Genomic DNA, 13,302 nt, shown 5'->3' with positions numbered 1-13,302 from the left:
ATTAACTAACACAAGGTTGCTCATTAAGTACACTAGCACTGTCTGTCACCTAGCACAAGGCAGCTCAGAAGGGGGGACAGGTGGCACAACTGAATTGACCTCTCATCCTTTTAAACAGGCGCTGGACCTCGATAAGGACACTTAGCTGGAGAGAGGTGGCCTGGTGGAGGCGCCCTGGAAGCAGGCGTTCAGAGAGCAGAACCTTCAGGAAAGTGAGTACCATCCTGGTGAACCACTGCAGAGAACTCCAGAAGGACTTGGGGCCAGCTTTCCCGCCCCGGTTCTCCGGGAGGACTGCTTAGCATTGACCCCGCCCTCGTAACTTCCCGGTCCACTATTGGCAGACGCTCTTCCACCGCCCGCTCCGGGCGGGGCCGCGGGGCGCTCGCCGAGAGGCTAGGACAGCAGGGCGGTGGGCGGGGACCCGGAGAGCGATTCGTGGGACGGCCCAGCTACGGGCAGGGCGGGAGGGGGCGGGCCCGGGGCGGGGCCTCCCGGCGGGCATTAGAGGCAGGTGACCCGGGCGGGGCGGGAGAGGGCAGTGAGCCTGCGGCCGAGACTTGTCCGTCGCCGTCGCGCACCGCTCGGAGCTCTCTGGAGGTGGGCGAAAGAGTGCGAGAGCGCGGGGGAGGAGCCGAGCGGGGCGAGTCCCGAGAGCGCCGCCACCGCCCCCCGGAGTCCGCTGGAGCGCGGAGCCCCCTGCAGGGGAGGCGGCGAGCGGCTGGCGGGACGCGGCGGCGGGCGCGGACCATGCAGTCCCCGCCCGGCCAGCGCTGGCTGCTCGCTGTGCTGTGAGGTGGCGGGGTCCCCTCCGGCTGCCGCACCCCTCCGCGCAGCTCAAGTGCTGCCCGGAGCCCTTGCACTTCGTCCCGGGCCCCGGGACGCCGGTGGAAGGCACGGCCTGCCCCTGCCTTGCTCTGCCCGAATCATGCAGGGGGCCCCGAAGGAAGAGAAGGCGACTGACCGGCCCGCGCCGCCCGTGGTCGAGGGGCGTCCTGCTCTCTGCTGAAACGCCCTCCAACCTGCTGCCATGTGTCGCCGCCACAGGTACCTATAGCTTGTCGTTAAACTTTCCCAGCTCCGGCCCGGTTCGGGGTCGCGGGGACGGAGGAGGAGCCCGGCTGGTTGCAGACATCTGCCGCCCAGCAGGATCCTCAGAGGTGAGAGCCCGCGTCTTCCCAGTTCACCCGGTTCCTCTGCCCCTTTCTTGGGGACTGAGCTCTCTGGCCCCAGGCACAGCCTGCAGGGCCCGGCCAGATAAGAGAGGCGGGCGCGGGCGGCGGGGTGGAGGGGGTGGGGGCGCCTGAAGTTTGGTTCCAGGAGGAGGGGAGGAAAGGAGTTAATCGAGAGATTGGAGCCGGTTTACGGAGACCAAGTGGTTGGCGCTCCTCGAAGAGGAGTGGTTGCGATTTCTCTTTTCCCCTACCTTCTCTTTTAAGAGTTCTGTCCTTGGAGTCGGAGCCCTATCTGGCGTGGAGCTGAGCGCTGCCGGCGGAGGCAGCGCCTTCCCGAAACAGTTTATCTTTGGACGGATTTCTTTAAGAGAAAAAGAAACCAACAGGTTGCCAGCCCCGGGCGTCACACTCCAGACTCCGGAGAGGGAAGACCCGGCCGCAGATTCGTCGGCCAACGCAGACCCTCTCGGGCAGCGGGAGGCAAAGGGAAGAAGGGGACGATGGCTCGGCCCGACCCGTCCGCGCCGCCCTCTCTTCTGCTGCTGTTGCTGGCGCAGCTGGTGGGTCGGGCAGCAGCCGCTTCCAAGGCCCCAGTGTGCCAGGAAATCACGGTGCCCATGTGCCGCGGCATCGGCTACAACCTGACGCACATGCCCAACCAGTTCAACCATGACACGCAGGACGAGGCAGGCCTGGAGGTGCACCAATTCTGGCCGCTGGTGGAGATCCACTGCTCGCCGGACCTACGCTTCTTCCTGTGCTCCATGTACACGCCCATCTGCTTGCCTGACTACCACAAGCCGCTACCCCCGTGCCGCTCCGTGTGCGAGCGCGCCAAGGCCGGCTGCTCGCCGCTCATGCGCCAGTACGGCTTCGCCTGGCCCGAGCGTATGAGCTGCGACCGCCTCCCTGTGCTGGGCGGCGACGCCGAGGTTCTGTGCATGGATTATAACCGAAGCGAAGCCACCACCGCATCCCCTAAGTCCTTCCCGGCCAAACCCACACTCCCAGGACCACCAGGGGCGCCATCTTCCGGGGGCGAGTGTCCCTCGGGAGGCCCATCTGTGTGCACGTGCCGTGAGCCCTTCGTGCCCATCCTGAAGGAGTCACACCCACTCTACAACAAGGTGCGCACCGGCCAAGTGCCCAACTGCGCCGTGCCCTGCTACCAGCCGTCCTTCAGCCCTGATGAGCGCACGTTCGCCACCTTCTGGATTGGCCTGTGGTCTGTGCTGTGCTTCATCTCCACGTCCACCACCGTCGCCACCTTCCTCATTGACATGGAACGATTCCGCTATCCTGAGCGCCCCATCATCTTCTTGTCTGCGTGCTACCTGTGTGTGTCACTAGGATTCTTGGTGCGCCTGGTCGTGGGCCATGCCAGCGTTGCCTGCAGCCGTGAGCACAGCCACATACACTATGAGACGACTGGCCCTGCGCTCTGCACGGTTGTTTTCCTCTTAGTCTACTTCTTTGGCATGGCTAGCTCCATCTGGTGGGTCATCCTGTCGCTCACCTGGTTCTTGGCGGCTGGCATGAAGTGGGGCAATGAAGCCATCGCAGGCTATGCACAGTACTTCCACCTTGCTGCCTGGCTCATCCCCAGCGTCAAGTCCATTACGGCGCTGGCACTGAGCTCGGTGGACGGGGACCCAGTGGCTGGCATCTGCTATGTGGGCAACCAAAACCTGAACTCTCTACGAGGCTTTGTCTTGGGCCCACTGGTGCTGTACCTGTTGGTGGGCACGCTCTTCCTTCTGGCGGGCTTCGTGTCACTCTTCCGCATACGGAGCGTCATCAAGCAGGGTGGCACTAAGACAGACAAGCTGGAGAAGCTCATGATCCGCATCGGCATCTTCACTCTGCTCTACACGGTGCCAGCCAGCATCGTGGTGGCCTGCTACCTGTATGAGCAACACTACCGGGAGAGCTGGGAGGCAGCCCTCACCTGCGCGTGTCCGGGACCGGACGCTGGCCAGCCACGCGCCAAACCCGAGTACTGGGTGCTCATGCTCAAGTACTTCATGTGCCTGGTGGTGGGCATCACGTCGGGAGTTTGGATCTGGTCCGGCAAGACCCTGGAGTCTTGGCGGCGTTTCACCAGCCGCTGCTGCTGCAGCTCTCGGCGGGGCCACAAGAGCGGTGGCGCTATGGCCGCAGGAGACTATGCGGAGGCCAGCGCAGCGCTCACCGGGAGGACCGGGCCGCCGGGCCCCACCGCCACATACCACAAGCAAGTGTCCCTGTCGCACGTCTAGGAAGGCCTGGAGGCCTAGGCCCAGGACCGGTGCTGGAAGTTGAAGGGGGCGGTTGTGTCGCTTGGTAGCTTTGTGAAGGTCACTTCCGTTTATCTTCTTGGTGCTGATGCCCCCTCCCTGAGCGGCTTGGAGAGGAAAAGGGGGCTGTTTCAAGAGATTACCTGTCCCCGGTCTTCTACCAGGGGGGTCGGCTCGCAGTGCAGTGGGTTAAGTGTATTCTAGTTTGCATTTCTTACTGCTTTCTTTAGAAGTACCTTGTTTTTAATTTATATGTATTTTAAGTTTTAACTTTGTTGCATTTTGGCAACAAAATTTACCTTTGCTTTGGGGGCTTCATAATCCTCCAGCTGGCATTGTAATGAGGTTACCGTTGGTTCAGGTATTTTTGGACTGTGTGGTCTAAATTAGGAAAATATATTTCCTATACGTGTCTTTGTTTTTGTTTTTGTTTTATAAATGTGAAGAGTGTGAGAGGCTGCTGTGTGGGAAGGCGTGGAGTGTTCTTTTTTAGGTAGTTTCTTCCTACAGTGCTTAAAATGTCCAGGACACTTAGAGGCCAGAGGCCATCTGCTCCTTCTGTGTCTAGCCCCCTCAAGTCCTCAAGTAGAATATGATGTGGTTAGGACCGTCCCCCAGATGACAAGGTTAGAGCTAGGACTTCTGTGAGCCTCCTTAACCTTGCTCAGCAAGCCTTGGGCTCTTGGCAGCCAAGCTGCCATCACTCTCATTCTGTTAGAGCCAGCCGTCCGTCCGTCCGTCGTGTCTTGAATAAGTTAGAGGTGGCATTATGGAGTGGACGTAAACATTTGCCTTAGAGCCTAAGGAGGACTGCTTGAATGTGAATTCTGAACTGGTAAGACGGTGAGCTTTCTGTCCGTGAAAGAGTGAGTGAGTGGGTGGTTGCCCAGAGGGAGTAGGTGGTTCTTAATAAGCTCCAGAAAGCCCCCCCCTTTTGAGACTAAAAAAACTTGTGCTACAGATTTCAGTAAAAGTAAATCCACTCCCTTTTTCTGGAAGCAGTTAGGACTCCTCGCTAAAGGGGGCTCTCTTTTAGATTAAAGGACAAAAAACGGATATGCTTCCAGTAATTAAAGTAAATTCCCATTGCTTCGTATCTGCTGCTCCAGGCCCACCTCCTTTATCATGTTAAACAGTCCTTCTAGCTTTTCTTATTCCTCCTGGTGGAGAGCGGTGATTAGAAACCACACCCACCCACCAATGAAGTGTTGAGACTGGGGGGGTGGGGGGCGGGAGGGAGGCTGGTTACCTGGGAACAAACGTTGGCTCAGGGGGAAAACCAGTGTCCCTGAACTCAAAGATTTAAAGCCAGTTATGCCCCAAAGCAGCTACACCATGCCCTACTAGCCTGAAAACAAACAAGACTCCTAACTTAGCTTTGTAATATGGGGGCAGTGTAAAGCTACTGCAGGAGAGACCTTGTTTCTTTTCCTCCTCTCTTGAGAGAGCCTGTATAGTGATGGACAACCCCCCCACTCCCCTCCCACACACAGTTTCTCTGCTATTAGAAGAGTCTGTTTGCTTTCCTAATCTGTTTAACTATTCATTCACTAAGAGTATGGGGCCATTACAGGGAAAGAAATGGCAGGGCGTCAGCCAGCAAGTACCAGTGAGTGACCCAGGCAGAGTGGGGACTGAATTTAGAGAGCTAAAATGGCCAAGCAACTGAAACTTCACAAAGCTTTCCTAGAAAAACAGCTGGAGTCTAGGCATTTTCATTTGCAGCACTTGGGGGTGGGGTAGTAGGGGGAGCTAAGCCTGAGCCAGCTTTATGTCCCAGGTACTCAGTGGAGAAATGTGTAGTTCCCATTGGGAATTTAAGCACTCAGAGTGTTCACATTTGTAAAACATTCTGCTCTCTCGCTCCCTGGAGTCAGAATTAAAATTTCAGTGGCTTCCATAAGACCTTGTACATCTAGGTGCAGAACTCTGTGAATGTCTTATTCTACTTATTCTGAAGCCCCTTCCAGGAACCTCAGTACCTCCCTGGCTCAGCACCACTTCTGTTTTTCAAATGAGGTCCTTTTCTTATCACCTTGACCTCTTGCCTTGTTTTAGTGTTGTCTTCCCAGAATCTGCTGCCACCCCTGCCCCCCTCACCCCACCTCCAACCCCAGTCAGCTGTGCATAGTTTGGGTTGTTCCCTTCTGACAAAGAGAATTGAAAATCGTGGTGGAATCTGGAAAAGACGTACAGTTTATCTAAAAGTTGTGGGATGAAGCTGATGAAAGTGATTTAATTCATTTTTCATCATTTTAGAATGGTTATTTTTTTTCCCATCTAAGAAACATGCCAAAGCTCTAAAAAAAAAAAAAAAAACGATTAATACCCTTTGAAAATATGGCAGTTGAAGCGGATGCAATGCCAGAGCAGGGGACTATGCAGGCATGCCTTTGGAAGGGGCTGCAGAGGGCTCTAGCTTTCTGTCCTCTGTGCTCCTCTTTCCTCTTCCATACCCTTAGAGAGACAAAGAAAGCACACCTGCTTCCCTGAAGCCAACCAGAGTTTCTGGCCAGCCCGAGGGGAGGGGAGAGGGAAGCTGCCTTCGGATGACTACCCCCTCTTTCCACCGCTCGGTTTCCTCCGCTTTGCATATCTGTACCGATAACAAGAAATGAAATGAAGAGCCCATGGGGTAACTCAGCAGCTTGTGCACTGCCAGCTTTGTGTAGCTCAGACGACTTGGGGTTGGTTTCAGGTTCAGGGCACATGCCTTTGGCCACCCCACTCGCCTCTTTAGGCACTGGGATGCTTCACAGACTGGAGGGTGAGGGTTTTTAGATGGTCTAAAGAAAGAAGCAGGACCTCAATGACTCCGATGGCCAGATAATTAGGAAGGTTTTTTTTTTTCTTCTTTTTTTTTTAATTTAACTTCACGTTATTTCCCTCCTCACATTTTGAAGTTGTCTGAGTTGGATGAAAATCATTTTTCCTGGTGCCTTATTGGTTTCTTCTTGTAGTCCTTTTGTCACAGCTTCCTGTGATCGTCACCAGTGACCAGGGCCCCGTGGGTGCGTATGCCCTGTGTGCGCTTGTGCGCATGTACAAGCTTAAATAATGTGCCGATGGCACTGGTTCTAAGTTGGTATTCATTAGGTTGTTCCCTCCTGGGCCAGGGCAGCAGTAATCTTGACACCGGCTGCCAGGAGACAACATCATGGATCATACACTGAACCTTAATAACAGCATCCGTGACCTGCGCCGGCGAGTGTAGAATGGGAACCCCAGAGCTAGGAGGCACGGTTGTATATTTTAATGAACTGCTGCCCCTGCTAAGGAAGCTTCTTTCACTTTTGTGCTCTACAGAAAGACCAAGGGGGGTAGGAGGGACAAAGCTTTGAATAAGTGCTTTCTAACACTGGCAAACAGGACCGAGCACATCACAAATCTAGGCAGGTGTGAGGTACAGTGCTAAGAATTGCCTGCTGCCTCTCTCTGCCCTTTCTTGTCTCCAAAGTCCAATCAAGTGATCCTGGGAAAGAAGTAGCCTGACTTGGGGAGGACAGCTCAGAAAGAAAACCTAACGAGACATTGGAGAAGGGCGGGCGAAGGGCAGGGTAGGGAGGGTGTAACCTGCGTCACACTCTCAGAGCCTTCTGGTAGTGTAGTGACAATTGCAGGATTTATTTCATCCAGGATGGTGTCTGTCTGTGGTACATCATTTTAAGAGAATATTAGTTCATGTTGTTACAAACTATGTATAGTATGTATGTTTTGTGGGTGTGTATATACGTAATATATATTATATATATATATATATGAGAGAGAGAGAGATTTAGTGACTTTTGATACGGGTTGGTGCAGGTGAATTTATTACTGAGCCAAATGAGGCACATACCAAGTCAGTAGGTGGAGTCCAGGGCATTCAGTGCTGTGCATGATTTGCATACATGTATAGTGCCTATCCCATGCAGTGAGAATCCTCGCTGTCATGCCAAATCCAGCACTCACAACGCAGAGCCAGCAATATTTTATTTGTAGACAATCAGCTTGAATCTATAGACTATGACTGGCAAATGATTATAATCCTGAACCCATACCACTCGCAAAAGGAAACCCAGAGTATCTTGCAGAGACGTTTGGTTTGGTTTTGTGCCTGGGAGTCAGTCAGTACAACGGCAATTGTATGTGCTTATGTTAGTCTCAAGATCCTTAACTTGTTGACCTTATTATTTTGGAAATTTTTTTTTGTATTATATTTGTGGGAAGGTAAAATAATGGTTTTAAGATTTTTATCAAATATGGAGATTAGTTATTTATGAAAAACAAAGAAATGTCTATTTTTGTTTCTTTGTTCCCAATTAATGTAGATAACTTTTTAAAATGCATTAAAGCAATGGTGAAGAAAATATAATGATGTCGTCGAGTCTTTCTCTCCTGTTATGGAGAAATGCTTTGGTTTCCAAGAGTGACAGCAGTGCAGACTCCAGCATGATCACCACATGTCTCAGATGTCCTTAAAGTTTAAGCAACTGAATTTTCACCAATAAAATTGATCAAATTCTAATTGCAAAAACAACTACATATGACAGTTTCCTCATCTGTGCTTCCTGGGTTTCCCCTGCCTGTGCGGGGCTTGCTTCTTTATTCAATTGAAGAAGTAAAGGGAGTCCCATTGAAAACCAGGATGTGTCCCAATTATGTTTTGTTTGATGGATATGTGTGCGTGTTCTATGCATCTAGTTGGGGGGGGGGCAGGAACCCCCAGCACAGCTTCTCCTTCAGACTTCAAATAGGTGTTGAGCTCAAATAACTTTAAATCAGGAACTGTGAGAGGACCAGAATTCATTGAGAAGGACATCCCGTTTCCTATACCCACCCCTGGATATTTTGGATGTCAGAATGTTTACTGCCTTCTACTTGTAGGCTCCTGTCTTGGCAAAATTCTAGTGACTCCCTAAGGTAACCAGTATCTCATTTTGGTGTTCTCTAGAGATAAGCTAGTCTCAGGCATTGTGGGAAAATGTGAGAGAAAGATGGGTACTTAAGATTTTAAATGTATAGGGCAGAAGTATAATGACTATTTAATCCAATGTCAATATGATTGCAATAGGCTTCAGTGCATTGTGGGGGCCGCAGGGGGAGCGGGGAGAAGCAGTCTGAGAAAGAGCAACCACAATGCACAGGAACTCTAGTCAGCATGTCTCCCTCTGTCCTCTCAGGTCAGCTTTCACCCAGCGGAGAAAGGGTGGAAAGGAGCCTCAGACACTGGGGCAGAGGGCCTTTAAATGTTGGAGAAAAGGTGGGTTCCCTAGATCATTGGCAATAAGATCCCCTCCTTTAAATGTGAAGGTGGAAACCATGCTGAGGAGAATGGCTGTGTGTATGGACTCAAGATACATACAGGCTGACTGTTGGCTCTAATCCCAGCTCAACCTGCTAGCATTTCAACTCAACCTGCTAGCATTTCAGATTTATCACTTGCGTCACATAAAACAAACGAATCACTTTATCATTTGTGAAAAGGAGAGAAAAATAGTACTTACATTCGGTGGTTCAGATTATTTAAATGGTTAAATCGAAAAGATTTGAATGGAAAGCTAGGAGCCCTCAGCTGTTGTGGTGTGTGGTGGAGAGGAGTGGAGAGGAGAGCGTTCACAGGATGTCTCATAAGAATCCACTGGGGGGGGGGGGGCTGGTGAGATGGCTCAGTGGGTAAGAGCACTGACTGCTCTTCCAAAGGTCCTGAGTTCAAATCCCAGCAACCACATGGTGGCTCATGACCACCTGTAATGAGATCTGGCGCCTTCTTCTGGTGAGTTTGAAGACAGCTACAGTGTACCTATGTGTAATAATAAATAAATCTTTAAAAAAAAAAAAATCAACTGGGGCTCTGCCTGGGAAGTGCTTTCCAGTCCTAGCCCCAGGAATCTGAGATTTATTTGGCCCCAGGGCTTTAGTGGGTTTGGGGTTTTTGTTGGTTTGTTTGTTTGTTTTTGTTTTTTAATAAAAAGGTATTTAGACTTGGGAAAAATTCTCCCCATTTAAAAAACAAATTGCCTGGATAATTAAGAGTTCTTGTTTTCTCTTTACCTATTTTCCCTAATGCTAATAATCTTTTGTTTTGTTTTTATTTTGTTTTGAGATGGTCTCTGTAGCTGTCTGTCTGTAGCTCTACCTGTTTTGGAATTATGGCCTTAAACTCAAGAGATCCACCAGCCTCTGCCTCCAGAGCACTGGAATCAAAGGTGTATCTTAACTATGTTACAACTAAAGAGTCAATGGGAACTCTAGATTTCCCACTAATATTTTGGGATCCAGAGTCCATGATATATCATATCGCGTTCGGAGAAAGCTCCTTGCTCATGGACGACAAGCTACTGGGAGGTCATTTGATGACCCTATCTTGAGAAATGTGGGACATTTAAAGGACTGCACTAAGTTAAAAGCAGTGGAATTGCTAAGCACTGTTGAGTTGGAAGCAGCTATTTTGGGGAAGTGGGTAGGCTGGCACAGGTGAGCTAAGGAGCCAGTTAGCTTGTAAGCCATAGAAAACCTGCATTTCTTTGAACCTGGCATCAGTGGAAGGCTTTCATATAGTAACCAGCATGAAGAGTATCATGTTGGGCATTAGTCAAAAAGATTACAGGTGACCAAGCTGGGATGATCTATTGGGAAGGGGAAGTGGGGTGGGGCAACACTGAATGTCAGCCTTTGGCAGAACGAGTTCTACTAGAGACTAACCATTGGGATTACAGGTGGTTTGAGACTTGAAGGGTAAGGAAATGAAGCAACAGGGTTGGGTTTTTGTTTTGTTTTGTTTTGTTTTGTTTTGTTTTGTTTTTCGAAACAGGGTTTTTCTGGATTGCCCTGGCTATCCTGAACTCACTCTGTAGACCAGGCTGGCCTCGAACTCAGAAATCCTCCTGCCTCTGCCTCCCAAGTGCTGGGATTAAAGGTATGCGCCACCACCGCCTGGCAACAGGGTTGTTTTTAATCGATCATACTCACCTGGGTATCCTTTCAAGTCCTCTTGCCGTGACTCTTAAGTTCTGGGACTGTCACTGAATTTCTTTGATCACACTCAGACTGCCCAGTTTTTACGGTAGTTCTAAGGCTAGGTCTTTTAAAAATTTTTAAAGATCATCTGAACTTTTCCCTTTTAAAAAGAATGTTAACTTTTCACTGGATTTAGGATTCCTCTTCTATACAATGTAACAGCCCCAGTGGTCCTTCGTGCACACTTAAGATCTCAAACCACAGGGTGAGATTCCCAAAAGTTTATTTCAAAGCAAGAGTATGTTCTCTTACTAGCAAACCCTCTTAAAATGGGTTGAGTGAAAAGAGCTCACGAAACTAAGGTTGCTGTTATGCACTACGGAAAACAGCTCTATTCTGTCCTCTGTGACATTTGCTGGCAGAGTCGGGACTCCAGGTAGTTTACGTGGCTCGTAGACTAGAAATAATCTCATTTCTAGTCTAACTGGACTTAAAAGTGACGGATGCTAGACTCATAGTCTGCACAGAAACTAGTCCTTTACCTTGGGATATTTCTCTGTTGAGAGCTTTCTTTTCAAATCGTACTATGTTAAGAATGCAGCTTCTGGGTGATGGTACAGGCAAGCAAACAAGTCATTTTAAAGGTGGCTGGGGACTAGGTTGTGAAAGGTTTTAGCTAGCCTGCATAGCTTAGTTTATGAAAACACTGGCTAACCTGATAGCTTTGTTGTTAATACTGATGTCTTTGAACCAGGGAATACTGAATTTAGGGATATAAGAAACTTAAGTTGAGCTGTCAGAAAACCAAAGGTTTGTGTTGTTGAATTAAAACAAAACAAAACAAAACAGGAAATGTGAAAGGTGTTCTGGGTTGGAATCTGATGCAAAGAAATCTAGCAGTGAATAGGGAGGCAAATTACTAAGCATCCTCCACTTTTCAACCTGCAAAAATGATAGTTACACTGGGATCAAACATGCACTTCAGAGTTTTGTCTTACTCTGAGGTCAGTTGGCACAGGCCTTTAAACTCAGCAATCTGGAGGCAGAGACAGGAGAACTTCTGAGTCTAAGGCCAGCCTGGTCTATTTAAGAGAGTTAAGACCTGCATAGTGGGACACTGTCTCAAAAAATAAATACAATCTTAAAAAGTTGAATTCCTGCCAGACAGTGGTGGTGCATGCCTTTAATCCCAGCACTTGAGAGGCAGAGGCAGGTGGATTTCTGAGTTCGAGGCCAGCCTGGTCTACAGAGTGAGTTTCAGGACAGCTGGAGCTACACAAAGAAACCCTGTCTTGAAAAAAAAAAACAAAAAGAGAAAAAAAAGTTGAATTCCAGATTAGAGATTAAAAACAAAAACCAAATAGGCCCCCAACACAAAATCAAACTGATGAGGCCAGGCAGATGTTTCTTTTTGTAATCTTTTCAAAGCACAGAACTCTTGAGATCTAGGTAGCACCCTACTGGTGACTTGGTTCCCATGCTTCATTTTCAGAGACCTACCCCCTTTGAGTGACATTTACATTCTCAGTTGATCCAACTTCCCATTTATCAAAATGACTCGTATCCTAGCATCAGGGTGGAGGAAGGAAAAACAATTTTCAGTGATGTTCATGATACCAACTTATCCAAAGTGGCAGATTCATATTCCTAGTCCCTCTTACATAGATCATGAACATCTGACCACAGTCAGCATTTCTACATAATAAGATATAAATCCCTTAAAAATTATTAACTCATGTACATATGTTTGTGCCTGAGATCAGAAGCATATCAGACTCCCTGGATGTGGGGCTACAGGCAGCCACTAGGTGCTTGATGTAGATACTGGGATCGACCTCAGGTTCTTTGCAAGAGCAACACATGCTCTTAACCATTTAGTCATGTGTTTAGCAAGGTACAAATTCTTGTGTGACTTATGACAGGGTTTCCCTTCCTAAATTGTCAGTTCAATTATCCTATGCCAAGAACAAATCAATCCATCATCAGAAGGTCTAAGTTCACATATTGGAAAAATAAATGTGTATGTAGCATATGCAAGGTTTAACAACAGTCGCTGAAGCTGAGTGGCTCTTACTTCAGGAATCTCACTGGGGAGCAGAGTTGGGGGTGTGTGTCTGGGGGGTGGATTCAAGATTTCCAGACCTGCCCACGATACAAAACTAAATGTCCCTGTCTCAAAACCAAACCAAGCCCTTAGGTTGATTGGGTTTACTCCCACCTGAAAGGCAAACCTGAGACATGTGAATCTTCATGTAACATGTTTTAAGTAACCCTAATTCAAATCCTCCTAGTTCTGCTTTACTCCCTGGAACACGTTCTAGTTTGATACCATTCTAGCCATATTTTCTTTGGTGTTACATCGATAATTTTATCTTCTGTGACTCTTCCTGATTCCCAATGGCGGACTACTTTAATGAGCATGATGTCACTAAATACTGTGGCTAGACAGACTCCTAGTATCATACACTACCTTCAGGCACAACACATTCCTAAGCCAGTGGTTCCCAAGCTGTGGGTTGTTGATCCTGTTTGGGATAGGGGGTGGGGGTGGGGGTATGGAACAATCTTTCACAGGGGTTCTACATCAGGTATCATGGATAGCAGATATTTTCATGACAATTCATAGGTTTGCAGGTTTAGTCATGAAGTAGAAACAGAAATGACCTAATGGTCAGGGATCAGCACAACATTAAGAACTGTATTAAAGGGTCACAACATTAGGAAGACTTGAGAACCACAGTTACTACTCCTGAACTAGTGGTATGAATCAAAACAGCTTGATGAGTATGTAAAAGCTTTCACGACCAAGGTAAACAGAGAAGTGGTACAAACGCACTAGCCATATTTTAATTAAAATAGAATTTATTAGCTTTTAATATAAACATGAGAAAGAAAAACCACGTTAAGTTGTA

At 48.8% G+C, this 13,302-nt stretch overlaps 1 protein-coding gene across 2 annotated transcripts; it reads left to right on the top strand.

Annotated features, from left to right (window-relative positions):
* The first annotated feature begins 530 nt into the window (after window positions 1–530).
* On the top strand, window positions 531–7,788 carry Fzd5 (frizzled class receptor 5). 2 transcript variants are annotated; one of them, XM_031367751.1, is made up of 2 exons: window positions 531–1,160; window positions 1,440–7,788. In XM_031367751.1, exon 2 carries the CDS (start codon window positions 1,676–1,678, stop codon window positions 3,431–3,433), a length of 1,758 nt encoding a protein of 585 aa, XP_031223611.1. In that variant the 5' UTR covers window positions 531–1,160; window positions 1,440–1,675; the 3' UTR covers window positions 3,434–7,788. The 2 variants fall into 2 exon arrangements, with proteins under 2 accessions (XP_031223611.1, XP_031223612.1); XM_031367752.1 differs by having other exon boundaries at window positions 533–1,047.
* The last annotated feature ends 5,514 nt before the right edge of the window (window positions 7,789–13,302 follow it).

The sequence above is a fragment of the Mastomys coucha genome, unplaced genomic scaffold, assembly GCF_008632895.1.
Source record: "Mastomys coucha isolate ucsf_1 unplaced genomic scaffold, UCSF_Mcou_1 pScaffold14, whole genome shotgun sequence".
Lineage (NCBI taxonomy): Eukaryota > Metazoa > Chordata > Mammalia > Rodentia > Muridae > Mastomys > Mastomys coucha.
The sequence above is the reverse complement of the archived record's forward strand: the minus strand, read 5'-3'. Positions and strand labels throughout refer to the sequence as shown.